General features: G+C 37.6%; 1 protein-coding gene across 1 annotated transcript; it reads right to left on the reverse strand.

Annotated features, from left to right (window-relative positions):
* Positions 1 to 3,562: 3,562 nt before the first annotated feature.
* klhl24b (kelch-like family member 24b) lies at positions 3,563 to 21,817 on the reverse strand. The gene is made up of 7 exons (XM_067377729.1): positions 21,639 to 21,817; positions 19,634 to 20,612; positions 16,909 to 17,093; positions 14,892 to 15,010; positions 10,193 to 10,381; positions 8,418 to 8,606; positions 3,563 to 6,018 (listed from the first exon to the last, which is right to left on the reverse strand). The coding sequence occupies exons 2-7, from the start codon at positions 20,551 to 20,553 to the stop codon at positions 5,818 to 5,820; spliced, it is 1,803 nt and encodes a 600-aa protein (XP_067233830.1). The 5' UTR covers positions 20,554 to 20,612; positions 21,639 to 21,817; the 3' UTR covers positions 3,563 to 5,817.
* Between the last annotated feature and the right edge of the window lie 1,592 nt (positions 21,818 to 23,409).

A 23,409-nucleotide genomic window follows, 5' to 3' on the forward strand; every position in this document is an offset into this window, starting at 1 on the left:
ATTTACACTAATGTAAATGTATTAAGTAACGTAAACAGAGAATTTCTTGTCTTATACTGACATCTATGGTTATATGATGGTTCTGCTTCTGTTTGTTTTGTCCAGCAAAGCCTCTTTCTAGATTCTCAGAATTCAAACATATTTCTTATTTTAAATACACTCTACATTTAATTTCTTACTTGTAAGCAGTGATTTCTTAAAGGATTAGTTCACTTTCAAATTAAAATTTCCTGATAATTTACTGACCCTCATGTCATCCAAGATATTCATGTCTTTGTTTCTTCAGTTGAAAAGAAATTAAGGTTTTTGATGAAAACATTTCAGGATTTTTCTCCATATAGTGGACTTAAATGGAGCCCAAACGGTTGAAGGTCAAAATTAAAGTTTACAGCGATCCCACACCAGGAATAAGGGTCTTATCTAAGGAAACCATCGCTCATTTTCTATTTTTTTTTTTTTTAAATGTATAGCCTATGTTTTAACCATAAATGCTCATCTTGAACTAGCTCTCTTCTTCTACTCTATTTGAATTCCACACTGCTAAGTGTATTACTGCCCTCCACAGGTCAAAGTTTGAACTAAATTGTCATGTTATATACCTGCACTAGCATATTGTATAATTAGTTCAAACTTTAACCTGTGGAGGGCAGTAATACACTTAGCAATGTCTACACTGCTGGAATTCTAATAGAGAAGAAGAGAGATAGTTCAAGATGAGCATTTATTGTTAAAACTTATATAGTTAAAATAAAAAAATTAGGAAATGAGCAGTGGTTTCTCTAGATAAGACCCTTATTCTTCTTCTGGGATCGTGTAGAATGCTTTGAAGCTGCAATAAAACTGTAATTTTGACCTTTGGGCCCATTGAAGTCCAATATATGGAGAAAAATCCTGGAATGTTTTCATCAAAAACCTTAATTTCTTTTCGACTGAAGACAGAAAGACATGAACATCTTGGATGACATGGGGTGAGTAAATTATCAGGAAATGTTAATATGAAAGTGAACTAATCCTTTAAAGTTTTTTTTTTATTTTTTTCCATGATTGACAGTTATATGATGGTTATGGTTCTGTTTGTTTTGTCCAGGCATGACAGGCATATCTCTATTTAAATGAATGAAGACATGAACTTAAGCTTTTAATGCTTTTCTGAAGGTTTTTTTTCTGAGAAATATCCGAAAGTAGGTCAAAGGTAAACTATCCATACCTTGAAATCCATAACTTTATAGAATAGGATTTTCTAAGAAGGATTCTGCAGGTCTGAACAAAACCACTTCCTTGTTGACTATTCCAGATAATGCACGTGACTGGGAAGAACGAGGAAACCATATATTCACCTGAGGGAAAACCCACACAAACACACTCTGTATCAGCCCATCTTGCTATTTTGTCATAGTGTGTTCAAGTCAACTGTGCTCGTACATGTTACCTATTTTCTATTAAAAACAAAAATACATCACACGACACCACCATACAGATCTCAGTGATAGTCAACAAAAATAAAAGCTCATTCAAATATAACTTCTTAAAATTGTTGTATTTATGTGCGAAGAAACAAAATTCCAAATTAAACAGGTGCTTAAAAAAAGTTGCGTAAACATGCGTGTCCAAACCGCGCTCTTTCTCGCTCGCGCTCTCTTGACCGAAGTCTCGCCTGAGCGCATGCGCAGCAAGATATTCAAGGAAGATTCAACTTTTCTCAAAACCAGTTAAAGGTACAATATGTAAAATTTTTGCAGTAAAATATCCAAAAACCACTAGGCTAGTGTTATATATTTTGTCCAGCTGATTACAAACAATATCTCTAATGTTTTCAACTACTTGTAAATCATGAGAAAATTCCCATTCTAAACAGTGACACGGGGCAGTGCAGTCGCCTGTCAATGACGTCAGTTACCTTTGTTACCGCCTTTACTGACGTAGAAACCACATGACAACAGTGCCGTGGACAAATGCGGAAGTAGTGTCTAGCGTCCAGCAAACCACTAGCTTGCTTCAAGCAGTTCCTTATTTACTTCTTGCACGTTTTATGGTGGATTGTGTTACTTATTTATGGAACATAATTACTGTTTACCATCTGCCGCTGGTTCTGTCGACAAGGACAGCTCCCGTAAACTCATGACCGGAAAAGCGGAAGCGGCGCCGGCGACTGTGTCATAATAAAAGTCCCGCTGCTCGTGAGGCGTGTGTTGATCAATCGCTCCAGCTCCTCGTTCAGCTCCGGCAACACTCGGTCCTGCTCTGCTTCATACTACAGTAACGTTAATAATCGCATCCACGAACATGAGTTCTTCCAGACTCAAATTCCTGTTCTTTTGCACCGTCCGTTGAGATGGAGACCACATGTCCCAAATTTCCGCTCTAAAACTTGGCGTCATCAAACTACGCCTTTGTTTTGAATAGGCTTCTAGCGACCTCTAGCGGAAAAATATATCACAAATTGTACCTTTAAAACTATTTTTATAGACTACACAGTTGTGTTTTGGACCTCATATTTTCCTACATTTGCATATGCATTTTGTTATTTTATTTATTGTTATTTAGAAATAATTAATAGTTGTGTAGTCAAGCCTATTCCGTTCCTAACATAACTTTTGAAAATAAAATATTTTTAAAATACTTCGTTCTAAGCCACCAGCATAATTTTTTTTTTGTATATGTATATGGTATTAGTTCTAAATTTCATTTTTAGAATACATTTTATTTACTGCACATATTCTAGTGTTTAGTGAATTAGACCCAACGTTTATATTTAAACGCAAAGACCTTGTCAATATAGCACAGTCATCTTGTTTTTACTCTGAAAGCAAATACTGACATACATTGGATGTCAGAATTCTGAGCATTTCTTTTTCTTTTCCCAGTAAACACATTTATGAGAAGGAACTCGTAGCCTTAAGCAGCCAGATTTCATCTAGGTACATTTGTCATTTTCAACGTCAATATGTCCATGAGGTTGCCAGCGGCGACAGTGTAGCCTACATTTCCCCCCTTGGTGGGGTTTGGTAGCTCCAGTTTGTGAGCATTTATCTGCAGGTGTCTCTGTAATTCAACACTTCTGCTCTTTGTTTGATTTTTTTGTCAGTTATCCGACGGTTTTTATTCAAAGCGACTAATGCCTCAGCATACTGTAAGGAAACAAGCAGGACTTCATTAAAATAGCTACCTGAAGCAATAATTTCACATTACTTATTTAGAAACCTTTGTGTTACCAAACCATAACCAAATAATGACCATTAGTTTTTAAATATGCATTAAACAACATACCAGATTTTTTTTACCTTTAAAAAAAAAAGACTTGTTTACCTGTGGAAAAACTCACCACATTGATATCAGGGAATTGCTATGAGGTTGCTAAGGTGTTCAATGTCTGTAAAACAGTGTGTTCTTTATATACGACTCATGTTCCCTTGTTTAATGCCAATATATGGGATTGGGATAATCTGTAATGCCAATAAGAACATGTACCACAATCTGAGCTATTATACATGTTAGTAGTGTGAAATGGTTGTTTCATAGAAAAACAAAACAAAACAAATGAATAATAGTTTACAAATCCATACTAAAAATTGCTTTATTGAGGAAAACATATGCATATACACCATATTAAGCTCTTTTATTTTTCAGTTACTTATAACAAGAACATTTTAGTGACAGTTTTACACACAAAAAATGAAGACATCATAAAGGCTTGCAATCTATTTTACAATATTGTTCTGGAAATAACACAGACAAAACCAATCACACATCTTTGGTTAGTTGTCAAATGTATTTCATTCCGCCAAAAGGCACAAAATGGTCATTTCTTTTAATGCATTTAAGTGATATATCTTCTCAAGTTGACACTTTCTTTGCAAAACCATCACTGTAATTAGAGCTTAAACCACATTCTTGCCATAATGTTTTTTTTTTTTTTTTTTTTTGACATATAAGTTTTTGGCATGCACAGATAATTCAATACCCTAAAGTGTATAAGGACTCATTCAAATAGAAACGTTTGTAAAATAATTTTAAAAAACACTCATTCTGTCTATGGCTTTTAGCAACTGAAAGTTATCAGAAGGAAAAAAAAAAGAAAAAGCACTCACCAAAAGACACCTCACATCAACTACATTTATTTACACAAAGTTGTAAAACTACACACCAAAAAAAAAAAAAAAGGTTAAAGAAAGGCCATGTTGTGTTGTTGCATGTGTGCACAGGGTTTTGACTCCATCTTTCAGCTGCATTGTAAAATTCCCAGAGTAAAATGAACAATGTGTATTGTTCTGGTCTTGCAGCTGGCAAAACTGAACAATCCTGCTAACCAAAAGCAGGCAACAAAGCTGACATCACTAATCTTAGAATCCCTGGCACACAAACACAATCTTTTGCTGCTACGTCACTGCACTGTATGCACAAATACTGAGCTCAGATTATTGTAAGAAAAAAACAAAAAAGAAGAGTTTTATGGGAGCTGAGAGTGTGAACTGGCCATTTGGCCATTGCAAACACTTACTGATACAGTAAACCTGAAGAAATATCATATTTACATCCGGGACACTGAGAAATATTGAAGACTTAAGTGCCTGGTTGGGGCTTTTGGACTTCTACCAAGAATAAATAACTTAAAAAGTCACTTATAAACAAGACATTACTGCTTGTATTCTACATTATATGCAAGAAAGCATGTTTTCCCATAGGCTAAATGATACGGCATAATACAGAGGCTAATCGACTCACATTGTAATGCTTCATACTGTATGGATGGCATTACTATAAAAGTTCAGACATACTTTTTCTCAAACAGCCATGTTTTTTTTGTTTTTCTCGATAAAATGTCATGACAGGCACAATTTCTTCTACAAAATATAGAAAACAATTAATATCACCCAAAAACGTACATGCATACATAAAGCAATATTAAAAGAAACACTATACTTTTTGGTGCCTGATGGATTTTTGCTTACAATATACCCATTAGACATGGGAGGAAGTGGTTCCTGCGTATTCTGCGTATCTTCTCACACACATCTGGCTGAATCTTTTCAAACACACTTATATATACACAAATCCATCACAATCAAGCACTAATCACACCATTCACCCTCTCAAAACAAGTCACTGTGATTTCACACAAGTTCAGCATGATCCTGGATCAACATCTTTGACAACATTCCAATCAACCAATCAGATTTGAGGTAAAAGTTTAGAGTTTATGTCAAGTTTAGGCTTACAACCAGGGTTAGGTGTTTCTGCATCAGTGTTATTCACCTATCATTTCCCTCTGATTTTAGGGATAAGTTAAGGTTTAGGGGTAGGACTAAATTTTCAGACGGGAATATTGTTCCAGGATCAACATCCAGAAACATGTCTTACATGGCAAAATCATGGTAACCCAAAGCAACCACTGACACCATACATTAAAATACAACAGAAAATTCAATAACAATAATGAAGAGGGAAAAATAAATCACCATTAGAGGCATTTAATCGAGGGAAAGTCCCAGATCCCTGGGAGACTGTGAATCAATTTAAAAACATTTGAGAAACAGTATGCAAATTCACACATAATCTGTGTGATGCTGTCAAACTGATTTTTTTATCTCAGAGTATCATGGTGGTAGAATGTAAAACAGTAAAATATGTTTTTGATATCCATGAATGTTTATACTGTACACTAAAATGAGTTATTGTGTCGTTGTCAGTTTAACCGACTCCTCTCAAAGCATGTGAACTGAGGGGGGTTGGGACATGCTTATCTACCTTGCTTGTCGTAATGCTACGTTATCTTAAAATAAGGCTCAGTTTATCTGTGCGAGTGTGCTTTTTTTAGTGTCATGAATGGTAGAACTTCTCATTGTAGCGGTGAATGGTGACGCAGCCGTGGTAGGAAATGGGGCGGGGCATGGCGGCCACGCCCGTTATGATGCCGGTGGACGGGTCGTAGCACAGGATGGTGTCTGAAGCCTCTCCGTTTTCTCCACGCCCACCCAGGATGTAGATCTTCCCGTTACATACCGACATACCGCAACTTTCCTGAAAAACATAAACATGCAGGTCTGTTCACTCAAATGTCAACTGAGCGCAACAGATAGGTTTCAAAAGTGCATTTCAAAACAGACGTGCCTTGAGATCTAAGGTGGTTAATGAATTAATTCTGTAGATGCCGTAAGTCAGTGTGATTTTGATATTTTTAAAGGCCCACTGAAGTGCCTTGGAACGCGCAGGATGATTCAATGTGTTGACGTAATTTCCACTGAAACAGCTCCGCCCCTTTTTTGAAATAGCGTTTTGTTTATATCACAGTTCGGCAAAGCTTTAGTTTCCTTCTAAACTCAAACCGTTTATCCTCCTAATCTCCTCCATATCACTTTAAAATATAGCATTTTGTGCGGAATTCAAATGTGTCTGATACGTTTTAGAAAAGTTCACCATTTAGATAATAGTAAATGTGTGAACAAATGACCTATTTTAGCCGCAGCTTCAGTGTCTATTTATAATGTAGGGGTTAAAGGGATAGTTCACCCAAAAATGGAAATGTGATGTTTATCTGCTTACCCCCAGCGCATCCAAGATGTAGGTGACTTTGTTTCTTCAGTAGAACACAAATGATGATTTTTAACTCCAACCGTTGTAGTCTGTCAGTCAAATAATGTGAGTGGATGGGAACTTCTACTATAAGAGTAAATAAAACTTGCATAGACACGTCCAAATTAAACCCTGCGGATCGTGACGACACATTGATGTTCTAAGACACGAAACGATCAGTTTGTGTGAGAAAACGAACAGTATTTATATCATTTTTTACCTCTAAATCACTATGTCCAACCGCATTCAGCACTCGCTTAGTAAGGTCTGATCGCGCTCTGACAGCGGCAGTGATCTCTCGCTCTCATAGAAGTATGTGCACAAGACATCACTGCCGCTGTCAGAGCGCGATCAGACCTTACTAAGCGAGCGCTGAATGCGGTTGGACAAAGTGGTGTATTAGAGTTAAAAAAAATTATATAAATACTGTTCAGTTTCTCACACAAACCGATTGTTCCGTGTCTTCAATATGTCGTCACGAGCAGGGTTTAATTTGGATTTGTCTATGCAAGTTTTATTTACTCTTATAGTAGAAGTTCCCATTCACTCGCATTATTTGACTGACAGACGGCAACGGTTGGAGTTAAAAATCATCATTTGTGTTCTACTGAAGAAACAAAGTCATCTACATCTTGGATGCGCTGGGGGTAAGCAGATAAACATCAAATTTTCATTTTTGGGTGAACTATCCCTTTAACCACTCTGCTTAACCGTCGGTCTCGCACATATGTCATGTTTGTAGTTTTTTAATACTGTTTATTCGTGTTTGTAGTTCTAATCGAATCCTCCAGTTGTGGGCAATATTAGCTGTTAAGAGAGTGCACACATCTGCACTTTGGATTCTAACCGGAAAAAGTACACCAATCGGGTATCTTTGGAATACTCATTTCAACATACTTCGATTTGGGACACCCTAATTCTATTTTCGAATACTATTTAGGATGGATGGTATGCGAATTGTGACGCAGCATAAGTTTTGAATGCTTATATCATCTAAATGTGAATTTTGTCATTGTTTTGGAGCATACTAGCTTATAGATAATCTTAAGGCTAAGATATCCATACTAATTTTGATTTCATAGCGACCTTAAATTATTGTTTTTCTCGAAGAACTACACTACTCGCAATACTTACCAATCAGGAATGTTGCTGTTACTATCAAAACGGGTATCGATGGTATTGTAAATGACAAAAGCAAGTCATTCTCCCTACACTCTAAAACAATTGCTATATTTGTACACATTATTTATATTTTGTAAATAATTGTTTATATTCATAGATGTACGTGTATATAACTTGTCCTAATATAATATATATATATATATATATATATATATATATATATATATATATATATATATATATATATATATATATATATATATATATATATATATATATATATATATATATATATATATACAGCTATGGAAAAAATTAAGAGACCACTCCAAGTTCAGAAATCAATGTTTAGTGGTCTCTTAATTTTTTCCATAGCTGTATATTATATATATATATATCTATCTATCTATCTATCAGGCACTTTTATCCAAAGTGACAAAAGAGAAACAAAAGCAGTATATTCTGTATGTCACAAAAAAGGAAAATAATATGTGGTATCATATACCATATACAAGTATCTTGTATCTGATTTTCTTTTTTTTATGTCTTCAAATTATAGTTTGTAATGTTGTGATTCATCTTAAAGCTGGTTTGTTTAGTTCAGCTCTTAATTGAACTGTTTTTTTATTCTCTTACAGAGAAAATGAATAAGAAAAACACTTCTAAAGCCAAGTCCACTTTGCACTTTGTAGCATTTCAAATCGCAACTTCATAACAGTCAGTACCTGCTTGCTGAAAGTGTTAACCACAAGCATCCAGTAATCTTCAATGGGGTCATAGCAGTAGATTGATTTGGTCAGGCCTCCAGAAACATAGATGAGATTGTTCAGTGATACGGCTGTGATGCAGCGCTTAGCAATGGGAATGTTGGCTCTTAGCAACCAGGAGTCAGACTCAGGGTCATAGCACTGAACCTGGGGGAAAACACACACAGTGACATTTAAAAAAAAAATAAAAATAACTCAAGGAATGAACTTGTAGCAAAAAAACAGCCTTATCCTAGTCTGCCTCCTCAGGCTGCAAAACAGTCGCAAACATATCAATCCCAATGTCATCCTAGAAACGAGGGTGTTGATAACATGTTTTTTGTTCTTAAAAATATGAAACTGCCCTTGGAGGGATATAAACCCACAAAAACTGTAATCAGCGATCATGTGTCCTGATAAAAAGGAAACATAATCTCACAGACACAATATCTCCTGAGAAAAGCCTGGATCCATTTTTATCTCCCTCTCTGTGTGGAGTATGTAATAGTGGACGGGAAGGTATTATAAGGGCTTCACACATTTTGGAAATAGCAGACACTTGTGCAAAAGAACGCTCTGGGCACAAATGATCAGGAAGACTAATAGGATAGAAACGTGACAACAACAACGATAAAAGCCAAATGAAACACACAGCACGCCATATTATGCTTTAACCAATCAGAGTAGAGATATGCTGCATTATTACCTTCAGAACTTCCTTATAAGGAAGCAGGAAATGCTCTAACGTTATCCAATTCCCTCAGGAGGTTTCCTTAAATATTCAAATCAACCATCACAACAAATTTAAAAAACACAACGTCGAGCTGTACTACTGTGAAATTATGGGTCCAAAGAAGTTTTGTTTGGGAATTAAAGCATGTGACCTGCACTGAATCGCAGTGAAATACCTTAAGGGAATCCAATGAAATATCTGCGGCTGAGTGTTTCTCTCCAAAGCGACACCTGGAGAATGTATCAGAGCGTGCTGACAGATCCAGGTCAGATGGTTGTAACTGTTGATCTCCATTAGGGGGCAGCTGGCAGCACATTCAGTGTATCTTCAATCTATTGTTCAGCTAAGGCAAAGTCAGGCCGTGATGAAGGAAAAACTCTTTCTAACTACAGTGTACTAAGAGTAAACAAGCTGGCATCATGTAACAAAGGGGAAATCTAACAGCTGGTACACAAGGTTTAGGCGACTGATGCCATTTGGTCACACACAATGGTGTAGTTACCATAGTAAGGGCTTTGTATACTTAAACTTCCTGTCATTCGTCAGCAGAACGTATTTAAACGTAGACTGACGTCTGGTTCAATTCAATTATGTATTGATCATTTATTCAGCTTGAGTTTAAAGCAAGCTGTATGACAAACCTGTATTACTTTTCTTTGTTTGCAACCAAATAAGATATTTTGAAGAATGTTTCAATGTGATAACTAACAGCCAGGATATGAAAAATAAGGATTTACTATAGTAACAGCACTGGAATACAAATAAAGACAATATCGCCCATATCTCAAGTAAAACTATATAATCAGAGCCGTTTTATTTACTGAAGCTGGCCAGTTTATGGTCCCCTGCACTGTTTAGATGACTACAGTGGAAAACAAAGCATGTCACACCCTCCAGTATCATGACCCAAAAATAAATGTCATGTTTACATGCAGTAAATGCACAATGACATGCAGAGATAACTACAGGGTGGTTTCAAAGACATACTCCTCAACATCATGCGTCAGACTCTTCTACAAACCTTATCTGAGCATGTGTTGTCATCAGGTCCTCCTCCAATCACAAACAGCTTATTGACACAGCTGGCGACGGCTGGTGAGCTGACAGCCTCCTTCATGGGTGCCACTTCCGTCCAGCGGTTTGAGAAAGAGTCGTAGCATTCGACGCTGCTGAGTCGTGACTGACCGTCGTATCCACCAACGGCATACACCTGTAGATAAACACAACGAGACATTAAATTCAAATGGTGACTCTGTACACAATACATCTTGAACACCACATTAGAGTTGCGTAATCTCAAACTGTTTTAGTCTGTTTTGAAATGTACACAAGAGGTTTCCGTGGATGACACAATCTGGAGTTGAGCCAGAGCGTGCAGATCTAGCCAAACAAGAACAACAGTTTGCCCTTTTATATCATGGTTCTCAAATTGATTTAGTGACAAAGGGATTGTTACAGACACACGCACAGTCGCACACGCCCCGACGCTACCGCTGAATTAGCAACAAGACAAATCTGATTGTACCTGCATTTTATTATATAAAAGGGGACTAAACAAATCAGATCCAGACTGACTGACGACAAATGCCCACTTGCAGGAAATTCTGCATCCAACTGAGTTCAAATACATAGTCATGAGGTGAATGTCACTTTTGACTGTGCCAACTTCCTTGACTATTTCCAAGAAAATACAGTGCATCTGATTATGCCTACTTTCCTACTACTGTATATAGTAGGCAAATAGCAGTATGCAGATTGAGTAGTACATCCAAATTCATAGTATCAGGGTTCCCACTCTTTTTCAGCAATCATTTTCCAGGACATTTTCAATTTTACAACAATGGGAATAAAAGATTGGGATTACACCCTAAAGTAATATATTGCTCTCTAAGTCTTTAAAAGGTTTATTGCCATGACTTAACTATAAAATCAGTTTTTAATATGAGCTCTTGATCATACATTATGACTACGGAAGATTGTTTCCATAAAAAAAAAAAAAAGAAAAGAAAAAAAAGAAATTGTGAATTACTTTTTAACTCGCTATTTTGACTTTTTTTTCCCTCGCAATTGCGAGTTTACATAATTGTGATTTGATATTCGCTGTTGCAAGATATAACGTCAGAATTGCGTGATAGAAACTTACAATTCTGACTTTTTCCTTGCAATTGCAAGTTTATATCTCACAATTCTAAGAAAAGAAGAAATCGCAAGATATACACTGTCAAATGCCAGAAAAAAGTAATAATTGCGAGAAAAAAGGTCAGAATAGCGTGATATAAACTCGCAATTCTGACTTTTTTTCCTCGCAATTGCGAGCTTATATCACAATTATGTAAACTCGCAATTGTAAGAAAAATATTTAGACTTGTGAGATAAAAAAAGTTACAATTAGGCTAACTTTTTTTATTTATTATTCAGTGGCGGAAACAAGATTCCATAGTTTATTGTCATTTCTTAACTACTGATGCACGCTTCTATTTTTTGGCAGTAAGTTTTGGAAAATCATTATCTGGTGGACTTGCAAGGTGGACTTTTTTAGGATAAATGATAGACTAAAAATAAACTCCAACACCTTACAGCTAGATTCCGGAAGATAAATTCTTCAAAAAGTGGTACAAGAGGATGTGGTGCTGGTCCTTCAAGAGTCACTCTCAATCTGTCTGTCTATAAAGCCTATATAAATATTCTTGTATTTTACTACAATTCAGTATGTGATTCTTAAATGGGGGGCATTTTTTAGGATTCTTTACCTAATCTAAGTCTCTGAGATCCTGACACCTCGCACTCCTGGAGAATCCAGGTAGGTTAAGGTTCTGGAAAATGGTGGCGCTGAAGACTATAGGGATTCTGATGGTTTCACACTTAATTCTTTTGCAGTTAACTTGTCTTTTCTTCTCCACCAGTTTTTGTCTGACCCTGCTGACCCAATGAGCATTTTGCTGTCCAATGGTCATGCCTTAACTGCAGTTTCTAGTATTGATTTAATCCCCAGAGTTAAATCAACTCTGCTCAGAGTACATATAGTGCCTCTCTAAATAGTGTTAAAGTAACACTGAAGCTGAGTTAAAGCAATGCTGCGTGATATCAACCAATCAGAATGTTCAGCGCCCAAGTCCCACCCCCGAAAGTTCCCGAACTTTGATAAAGTACTACCCCGTGAACAGGGACTTTCTGAGGGGGGAATTTTTTTACCCAAAACTTCATTTAGACCCTGGTTCTTGCTGTAGAAACACACCGAGTACCAACCCAAAGTAACTAGTTCCTGGAGAAAGTTTCTGTGGTGGAAAAGTGGCTTTAGATATGTATTTATGTGTGTATGTATTTGTTTTTCTTCCAAAAATGTCAGCCTTAATGATTTGCCCAATCTAGACACAAAAACCAACTCATTACAAAAACCTGACAATACAAGAAACCCTTCTTTACCCTTTAGGTTTCTCTAGTTTTGATGTCAAAACATTAACAGACATGCCCCTATTTAATAAGTTGGCAGAAACAATAAAGGTACATGCAAAACAGAGGTAACGGGTGGAAATCGATATGTGCAAATCAGGTTTTATTCAAATAATTTAAGACAGTTAAAAACCACCTTTTAAGGTATTTATATGACCTTGTTATTAATCACAGTCAATTTTTTGACAGCATCAAAACGTGATCAAAACATCACCACTGCAAAAACATGACCTCTCTGAATGCATATAGTTTACAGCTCTGTTGTGACACATCACTCAATCACTCTTGTTTGTCTAAGTCCTTGAAGAGAACGAGAAATTTCTCGCTAACTCTCAAATGAAAACACGTGGAACACAAAAACCCTGAAGAGTTTTTTCTCCCTCTCCTGCCTCATAAGCCCCATGCTGTTAAAAAGAAGAAGGTAAACATGTTTCCCTTAATGGAACAACCAAGAAAACCGGTCGGACCAGTGGCGACGCATAAACATGCTCGAACACAGAGGGGCAACACGCCACTTACGCAAAACAAAGCAACGTGCTTTCTGGTGAGCCCTTTGTTCAGACTCAGATATTATTGAGACGGTCCTATCACCTTTGGGACTGATAAGATGTTACATCAACAAAATAGCTATAAAAATCATCATAGAGAAATTAGGCTATAAAATGTCTTCAGAGGAATTTGGTTTCCTGTTCAGTGTATGCCTAAGTGAAAGGCTAATATATGCTGACAGGGTGTGAGGATGTGAATCATTCTTTCTCATTTAAAATGTTAATTATAATTTTGTATCACATACTGTATGTGATTATTCTGTATGCAAGTATATCTAACCAGTGTCAGCATGGCTCACATCAGATTATTGCAGCTTTAACCCTGTGGTAATGCGTTTTATTTTTCACGTCTCGTTGTCGAGACTTCAGTTGATTAGATTTTATCTGTCAGTCATGAATCTTTCACAACCAATAAATCCAACCGCAGTCAGACAATCCATATGTCTGAAGGGGTTGCTGCTCAAAAACAAACCCAAATGAACTTTTGGGGGTCAAGTGAGTTTGAGTCCAAAACTATCATGCGCTTGAATAGAAACACAAAGAGTTGGAGAGACTATAGCAAACACCCAGAGACAGGAAGCTGGGGGAAAATATCTGAGCGATCCACAATACAGAGCATCAAACCAAACAAACCAACAGAAAGAGGCGTTTTTGCGGACAGTTGGGTATAACTTACAGTGCATGTTAATTAGTGACTGCACAAGTAGCTTTTGTTGGCTCAGTTCATTCCATTCACGACAAGACCGTTTTAATTTATTGAACCTTTTAGGGGGTTCCTCACTGAGTACATAAAATGCATCAGATCTTTGGGACAGAACAAAGCTATTTAACCCCCTGGCGAAGCAAATCAGATTTCTGGAGCTGATTACGGTCGTTAAGAAATGTTGAAAACAGCCTGATATGAGTGATGCAATATTAACGGAAGTATACAGATCCAAAATCTTTTGCCAGCACCCTTTATTAATTCTACAGCCTGTTCACATGACTGATCAGTTCAAATTCAGGGTTACTGATTATTAAATACAACAGTGTAAGCAAACCAGCTCCAAGGGAGAAGTTAAAAATGAATTATATCAATGTTTAATGAAAACAAGGAACAAGCAGAGAAAAAAATTGAAGCTTTGAAAGTGATAGAAGTGAGCACAAGACAAAGAGCAGTAAATAACAAACAGACAATCAATTATAAGGGTGGGAACATGTTTGAAAACTAAAGAACACCCATTTCTATATGTGGGAAATATTAATCATGGCTAGAGCTATGTATGTAAACCACAGGCCATCATAAAAATAGGAAATCAATGTCTTCTTCCTGTGGCATGACTAGAGCCAAGACTTTAAGTCATGGGAGGGACTCATTGAAAAGGCAGCAAAAGCCAACAAAAATGCCCTTAAAAGTTAAACACTGGAATGTATTGGTTTATTATTTGTTTCTAAACGTCTCTTGAAAGGTTAGATGGTTTCATGCTCTCAGCAGCCAACAGTAAACACATTTTGGTTGGCACAAACCATATTTATTCCAAGTCAACTGGTATTAAATGTAGTCTGGTTCAAATGTTTTCATCATATTTGTGTACTTATATGATTTTGTTCGCAGTTGAGGGAATGTGAAGCAACCTGTCCTTGTTATCTACCAGAAGACTGTTCCCCACATCACACATTTCCAGTTAGAGCCATCTAGTGGGGTATTGGTTAGTGTATGGATGTGGAATTAGTTGAACTCACCTTTCCTAACAAGACAGCCATTTTGTGTCTCCAGCGGCCCTTGTTCAAGGAGGCAACCCTGATCCAGATGTTGAGCTGGGAGTTGTACATCCAGACATCCCTGCTGTTGATTCTACCCCCTGAAATTGCAACAGCAATTGGTCACTACCATTCATGTACTGTATGTGCCATCACACACTGATTATAATCCTTGCAACAATGTGGAAAGGTAAATGACCCATGATGCACTTTGTGAATCTTCATATCTTATCTCATATAAACATATTATGCAAATAATCAAAACCACAATTGTTGATGTCCCAGTTTTGAGATACTTCCAGTGAAGCAACATAATTAGAGGCCAGCTGAACCACAGTCATGTACTTATGAAAACAAATTTGCAATGCAATGAATAACTGCAATTCATTATTTGCATAAACACTACCAGTCACAAGTTTGAACATGACAGAATGTATGTTTCTCATTATCTTAAAATCCTTTACTAATCCTTCAATGCTTGAAATATATGTTACACCAGATAGACAAGAAAAATCAGCCAACAAGTGTCTGGCATGCTATTGTTCAAAAAGCATCCTAGGATGCACCTGCATTTCCCAAAATCATAGTAAGCCTAAGTAGATCCTAGAACTACTGCCACAAATGGCCCCTACGATCAACTTGGCTCACAATGCTTTTGGGAAATGCAGCCCTGAGCTGTAATCTAGACAAAGCGTGCCTATTTTGAAGAACTAAAATCATAAGGTAGTTTTGATTTGTCAAACATTCATTTAATCACGACTTCCCATACTTCCATTTGTGCTATTTCATTGTTTGAGTGACTTTACTACAATTACACAATGTGAAAATAGTAGTAATAAAGAATGAGCCAGAACATTTGACTGGTAGTGTATCGGTTAACACGTGGGCATCTGTGTGATTCTGCTAACAAAAGCTAATCATCTACAAAACTGTTCCAGTTCTTCAGGAAGCGCGAGTGTGGAAAGAAACTGGACTTCAGCAAAGCTGCTCAACCTGAAACTCATCTTTCTCAACTTTCTGTCAATTACCATTATTTTTTGACTCGCATATCTTAGTCTTGAGTTTGACAGGTATAGTTTGACAAATACTCAAGCTTCCTGCCTTGAAAAAACCTAAATGTTTGGGAACTGAAAAAAGATTGAAACTAGAGAAGCGTTAACTAGCAAGACTGTTCTCATGGAAACACGTGAGCGCTTGGCACATGCAGAGCATAAACCGATCGCTCAGGATTCCAGCCCCCTCACTCTCCCTTACTCTCTTTCTCTCCCTCTCTAACACTCTTTTCTCATGAGATAGCTGGTAGTCCTGATCTCTTTTAATCATGTCTCACAGTCTTTTTTTTGCTGAACCTGCTCTGTAATGCATGGCACCCTGCTGTGTCTAACAAACCCCTGCAGACTAAACCAGCCAAGAGGTAAACATCAAACTGACAATAATTGAGAAATTAAAACAGAGGATACAGATAATTGACAGATGGAGGCTGTATAAAAACAACCCTTAGAAATAAAACGATCATAATGCAGCGATTAAACATTTCTAAATAATGTCTTTCATTTTACAGAGAGTAATCAACATATTAAAAGGCCTCACAAAATCAAAAATAAAGTTTTATGAGCTTGTTTCCATGCCTGTTAGCTTTGACGTCATCTATATGCTAATGTACCCTTAAAAACTGACGAAATATACGCATTCAAAATGTATCGTTTTTTTATGTTAGACTAATAATATTAATCTTGCACTCACAAGATTTAAAAACATTTCATTCAACCAAATGCTAGAATGAGAATGTCCGTCTCCATAATGTTAGCATTAGCAATCATCCTGGCTGTGATGTAAACAAAAGGCTACTAGCATTTAAAAAGAAACAAGGCCTTTGATATACCTTACCTAAACTTTCTGACTCAGTAAGCATCAACAAAACGAAGAAAACCAAGTTTTTTCACCATTTCCTACAAAACAATTTAGAGCTCAACAATGTAATTACAATATACATGTTTACCTGAGACCAGAATGTCGTTCCTGAGGGCACACACGGCATACTCTGACTTGGTGAACTCTGGGAGTTTGGCTAAGGATTTCCATTCCCCAGTTACAGGATCATAGCACTCGGTGTACGGCAGGTTGAAACCTCCCATTCTCTCACACCCTCCGACTACCACAATGACCTCAGAGAATCCAGTAGACCTGCATGGACATGACAGGATGTCAAATGCGGACACATGGACAAATGTAAATCATTTATAGTTCTGGTACATTAGAGAAAATAGAAAGGGATCACATTGCAAGCACAACTCTGTCTATGCAACTCATTGTTTACATTTTGTTTTCTTGTCATTTTCGGCCTATGTGTTCACTGCAGGACACTGAAATGAGAAAAGTACAGAAACACTTCTAAGAATAGTAGTAAATGCTAGTTCCCAGAGCACAACATGCGTTCTCTGTTCAAAGAACCAAACAGCAGGCAAACACGTTTCATCCAGAACTAACTTCCCCCTTTTTTTCCCTGAAATCATCTCCCTAGAAGACTGTGCTCTCTGTGTAAATGATCATGGGGTTGGACAGTGCACAAGCTAAGATGCTAAAGTTAGAGATGAACTTTCAATACCCTCTCTGGGGGAAAGAGATTAGAACGAATCGAGCAAGTCATCCGGTCAATTCATGCAAACATGGAAAAATCAGATCAGTCTTTCATGTATGATGTAATTAGTGTAAATGTGCCGCACCCACACGATTCCCCGAGAATAATTAGGGGAGATCAGCCAGGCCATATCCCATAATTCAAACTTTAGAACCTTCCCAAATCTTCCTGGAAACAAAGGAGGTGGAACTACAACTTTCTGCCAACTGTAAACCGACACCCGTCTGAAAACTCTAACACAGTATGATGAAGCTAAGGTGGTGTGTTGAGTATCCTTTTTTCACCAAACCAAGGAAAAACAAAGTGTAGTTGTAAACAAAGCAGGCTCTTTTGTCTTGCATGAATATTTAGCACACTTTTGTCAATGGTTAGCTGGGTGCGTGAGACTGGGGCTGCAGTAATCCGAATGACTATGCTACACCTTTCTTCAAGCAGTCTATAAAGAGGCTGTAAATAAATAAGCCATGTAACGTTGGTAGTTCCTTCAGAGGATCATGTTCAGGCAGAATCCAGGTCACTATACATTTGGCTCTGAGAAAAACAGAACTGTACAGTTCCCCTCCCCCTACTCTTTCTCACCCCCTGATCCTCCAGACATAACAAAAACAAAGAGCGCACACTGCAAGCAGGATCAGGTCAATAGGAACATGTTTCGAAACTCAGGTGCTTATGTGTTATGAAGCTTGTGAAGAATGTGTACGGGCAAGCCTCACGAAGACTTTTTTTTCTCCCTCAGAGTGTGGCAATACAGTGGCCTGAAGGGGCCGTCTCTTCTTGCTCCGTCTCACTGTACTTACAATGTGGCTCGGGTTGTTCCATGGCATTGAGTTTCCAGCACTCAACTAAGGAGTGCGAAGCTATAAAAAACAAGCCTTCAAGTTACTTCAAACACACGCTTGTTGAATCATGCCTTCATGTTTTGAGGATGACTGAATCTATAATGTAGCCTTTCTGAAATGGTTCCAGAAGTATCTAGGATCTTTAAAGGGATAGTTCACCCAAAAATGAAAATTTGATGTTTATCTGCTTACCCCCAGGGCATCCAAGATGTAGGTGACTTTGTTTCTCAGATGATGATTTTTAACTCCAACCGTTGCGGTCTGTCAGTCATATAATGCATGTCAATAGGAATTCCATCTATAAGAGTCAAAAAAACATGCACAGACAAATCCAAATTAAACCCTGCGGCTCGTGACGACACGTTGATGTCCTAAGACACGAAATGATTGGTTTGTGCGAGAAACCAAACAGTATTTATATCATTTTTAACCTCTAATTCACCACTATGTCCAACTGCCTTGAGCATCCGGTTAGTGAGGTCAATAAATGCGTTCTGGTGACGGAAGTGATCTCTAGCGCTTTGCTTCAATGAGAGCGAGACATCACTTCTATTGTCAGAGCGCAATCAGACCTCACACACCGGATGCTCAAGGCAGTTGGAAATAGTGGTGAATTAGAGGTTAAAAATGATATAAATACTGTTCGGTTTCTCACACAAACTGATCGTTTCGTGTCTTAGGACATCAATGTGTCGGCACGAGCCGCAGGGTTTAATTTGGATTTGTCTGTGCATGTTTTTTTTACTCTTATAGATGGTGTTGCCATTGCCATGCATTATACGACTGACAGACTGCAACGGTTGGAGTTAAAAATCATCATTTGTGTTCTACTGAAGAAACAAAGTCACCTAAATCTTGGATGCCCTCATACCCCCAAGCAGATAAACATCAAATTTTCATTTTTGGGTGAACTATCCCTTTAAGGATATAGCAGAAATTGTTTTATTTTTAACAACTACTAATAACTAGTATACTGCTTAATTCTGTATGTTTCGGTGTAGCCAGTTATTTGAAGTCAAGTCATAGTAAACAAACTCTTTGATAAAGACTTGAGTGAATTGGACAAAGAGTTCAGGCAAGGCATATAAGACTCTTCTCTTTCCTGCAATCACTGGTCCATTTTTGGTGAATTTAGTGAATGTAAAGATTTTAGACTTGGATTATTATGGTGCTTGAATAAGTGTATATTATTAGGTCATAAATTTAATACAGACCCTTCAGGGCACAGAAAATTTTGTCAGAAATACCTGCGTGGACGGGTTCTTGGCGACATCATTTCGTTGCCCAACACATGATAGCGTCTGGCTTCGTGCAGAAGTTGATAGCACTCCGGCGCATTTTGGATCAACTGGTCACCTTCTACCGTCTGTACGAAATAATTCGGATGAAGCAGGGGCAGACGGACATGATTGAGAAGGTCTTTGAGCATGATCCTGCGGTGGTCCACATCGTAGTACACCCAACGCATCACTGCTTCAAACACGGTCTCCTCCTTTCCAATAACAAGCTCGTCGCTAGCGATGTACTCCTCCAGTTCTTCCTTACGCAAGTCCAAGAATTCTTCATGCTGGGCCACGTCAGCAAAGCTCTGCAGCGCGTAAGATCGGCAGCGGCTGGCCAGTTGCTTGAGGGAGTGTGCGTCGGCAAAACGCTGGATGCCCAGGCAGTTGCAGGGGTCAAGTTGGTCCTCCAAGAACTTGGCACAGGCATCACGGAGAGTGCTGATCTGGAAGAGGCTGGAGGTCTCGAAGAGGAACTGCACATTGTCTGTGGTGATGCGGGCACGTCCGGTGTAGACGTACTGTAGGAAGGTGTCCATGGCTTCGGCACGGATGCCATTGATCTCCACCAACATCTCGCGGCTCTCACGGTGGTCATTGCAGAACATTGCACGGAAGTAGCTGCTGCAAGCTGACAACACGGCGCGGTGACATGGGAACTCACGACCCTCGACGCTGATCACCACGTCTGTGAACAGTCGGCCATCACGGAACTCGTTAAACATCTGCAGAATGCTCTCGGAGTGGCAGGGGCCAGAGGAGTAATCGAACACATCATGATTACTGAGGGACTTGCTGTCCATCTCCAGTACCTTTCTCTTGACTGCTGGAGACTCACGGACTCCAGAGTCCTCCCGGTTCATTCTTCTGCCCAGAATAAGTACCATTGCTATGAAACCAGTAAGGCCCAAGGCCCTGTAGACAATAGAGGAAAGTGATGCCTCGGCTGGAATTAAAAAGAGAAATATTATTTTAATCAGGAAATCCATTAACTTGTTGTAAGCATGTAAAAATCACATTTCTGAGTCATTGCTTTTGTAACCTTTAAGTGGCGATAAATAATATGGAAATATGCTGTATTAACTGCAAATGCTTAAAGCTATAACCTATACAGCTCTTACAGCTAAAAGGTGAGGGAGCAGCTGATCAACCACGCAGTAACGTCAACAAAGTGTTGCCATGTTGTCAGCAAACGTGACAGAACATATGACAGACATTAAGTATTAAACTGTTTTTAATAACGGTTTTTTTTTTTATATCAGAAAAGTAAAACAAAAAACTATAACTAATTTACAAAAATGACTAACCTTCATCATCTTAAATAATAGGTCTATTTTAAATTTGTCTCACATTGGCCTCATTGCCCCAGGTGAATTCACCTTTAGACTAAACATGCTGCTTTTCTTGTCCTGCTGCCCTCTAGCGGTCACTTCCGTATTCAACAAGAGGATCAAAACAAAGAACTTAGGGAACGTCAACAAAACATACTTCAGAAATTGACCTGCCACCACGTGTTTAATGACAAATTAATCATCCAAATGTGTCCATACCACTAAATTCAAGACTGAATTCAATCATAATGAAATTAAATTAAGTTAAATTACATAAACTGATATGCGGTTTAAAACATATTTATAGCATGCTGTAGACTTAGTCAAAAGTCCCAAAAGGGAAATCCATAATTTATGTGTCGCAGTTATGCCTTTCTACAACACTGATAAAAACAGATACCGCGGTATGAAGACTTTTAGATAAAAATGGACACTTAGTATTTTGGTTACGCGGGACTTATTTATACATACATACATTATGAATACATTAATTTTAACAATTGTACAACATTTATTTCATACCCATATAATTTAAAAGATCATAGATAGGCCTACTGCTGCAGAATAGAATAGAATAGAATAGAATAGAATAGAATAGAATAAACTTTAGGCGTATAATATTGTACCCAGCATAAACTCACCAGTTTAAAAAGTGAAGACTTTGTTGTGGAAGTCTCGTGAATATTTAAAATCTGAAAATCAGTACATGAAAACTCTGCTCGTCTACCCCTCGGCGGTCATCTCTATTCCAGCAGTGAACCCAAAAGAACGTCTGGAAAAAAACGGTCTGCTGGGTGCTTTATTGCCATCATCACATCCGAAAAACACGAGCGGCAATCAGCTGATGACGCAGAGAGCTCTGGGAAATGTAGTCTTCGTGCAGGCTGACAGAATGTCGGCAGAAGCGCAGGTAACTACAAGTACCAGAGTTCTCAAAACGCCACATGGCCACAGATTGTTTGTAAACGTTTCAACAGTCACAAGAGTGGCGGAGCTGAATCTCATGTTCGAAAGATATTCAACTCGGTCTATTTTCCTCTTGAGAGTTTGATTGAAGGTTCTAAAATACATATATATATGCGTTTTGAAATTATGAAATTTGATGAAAAAGTAAACAATTATAACAATCTCATCTCTAAATCGCACACATGACTTTTAATTGACTTGTTTTTATACTGTGCTAATGATATTTTCTATCCCCTGACACAGAAGAATAGGTTTACATTTTCATACATCACTTATTTAGCCGTCTGGACTGAGATGAGAGAACACGGTAGCACATTTCAGTTTTTCCTACACTGTAAGAACATTTTTTACTCCCATTATAAAATTCTAGACTATATATATATGAAACAACGACACTTATGTTTAATTGGGAGAACGTTTGAACGTTGCTTTCTTTACTACTTCCATTGTATGAGGTTCAAGAAAGATTTCCTTCTCTCGCAATCCTTTCAACACCAAAGGCACAATTTAAACAGGTGACGGCTGGCTCATTGAAAAGCAGGTGAGGCGGTTTAACTTCCTCTATTCTTCTGAATGCCTGGAGGCTAAACGGCTTAAAGGTTATACAGTATATGTATAAAATAGAGTAAAAGGCGACACATTTTATTTCAATACATGTTCATATACCCTTTCTTCTTCTGAATGCCTGGGGGCATACATACTGTGAATCATGACATGTTCATATATATATATGAAGACTTCAGATGCAAAAGCATCTAAGTGCCGTCTGAAAATAAATTAAAATGAGCATTTTTATGAAGCTCATATGTTTAGGTTCAGTAATTTCACTTTAATAGCAATTAAAGTCCTTTTCATTGCCATTAAAGTGAAATAACTGAACATAAACATGTGAGCTTGATGAAAATGCTCATTTTATAAGAAAATGGCACTTAGAGGCTTTTGCATCTGAAGTCTTCATATATACACAGAGCTGGGTAGTAACTGATTACATGTAATCTGGATTACATAATCAGATTCCAAAAATGAAGTAGGGCCTACTTGTAATTAGATTATATTACATTTTAAAATACTTATAATCAGGCTACAGTTACTTTTTATTGATTACATGTTATTCCCACAATGGCAGTGAATTATTCAAAATTCATTGATTCTCCCCACTACTTTTATCTTTAAAATTTTTCTGTCTAAAAAAGATTACTGCTTATATACGTTCAGAAGATCTTCCAGGTTTGTGAAATTGCACACACAGACCAGCCACTAGTTATTTAAATATTACTGAAAACTGAGACCTACACAGCATTTGATCACTGGATTTACAGAAATCATTTCACTTTTAAAAAGTGTTTTCTCAACATTGCAGCATTTCATATCTAATCAACTCCTGACAAACACAATAATCATTATTTGAATTAATCACTCATTGAGTCATGTACAAATTCACAGATT

Source organism: Chanodichthys erythropterus, chromosome 23 (assembly GCF_024489055.1).
Source record: "Chanodichthys erythropterus isolate Z2021 chromosome 23, ASM2448905v1, whole genome shotgun sequence".
NCBI lineage: Eukaryota > Metazoa > Chordata > Actinopteri > Cypriniformes > Xenocyprididae > Chanodichthys > Chanodichthys erythropterus.

Coding starts and splice junctions, on each gene's coding strand:
- klhl24b (XM_067377729.1), bottom strand. CDS start 20,553: ATGGTACTTATTCTGGGCAGAAGAATGAACCGGGAGGACTCTGGAGTC. Junction 15,011..16,908: donor GAACGACATTCTGGTCTCAG/GTAAACATGTAT, acceptor TTGCAATTTCAG/GGGGTAGAATCAACAGCAGG. Junction 10,382..14,891: donor TGGCTGTCTTGTTAGGAAAG/GTGAGTTCAACT, acceptor GTTTATCTACAG/GTGTATGCCGTTGGTGGATA.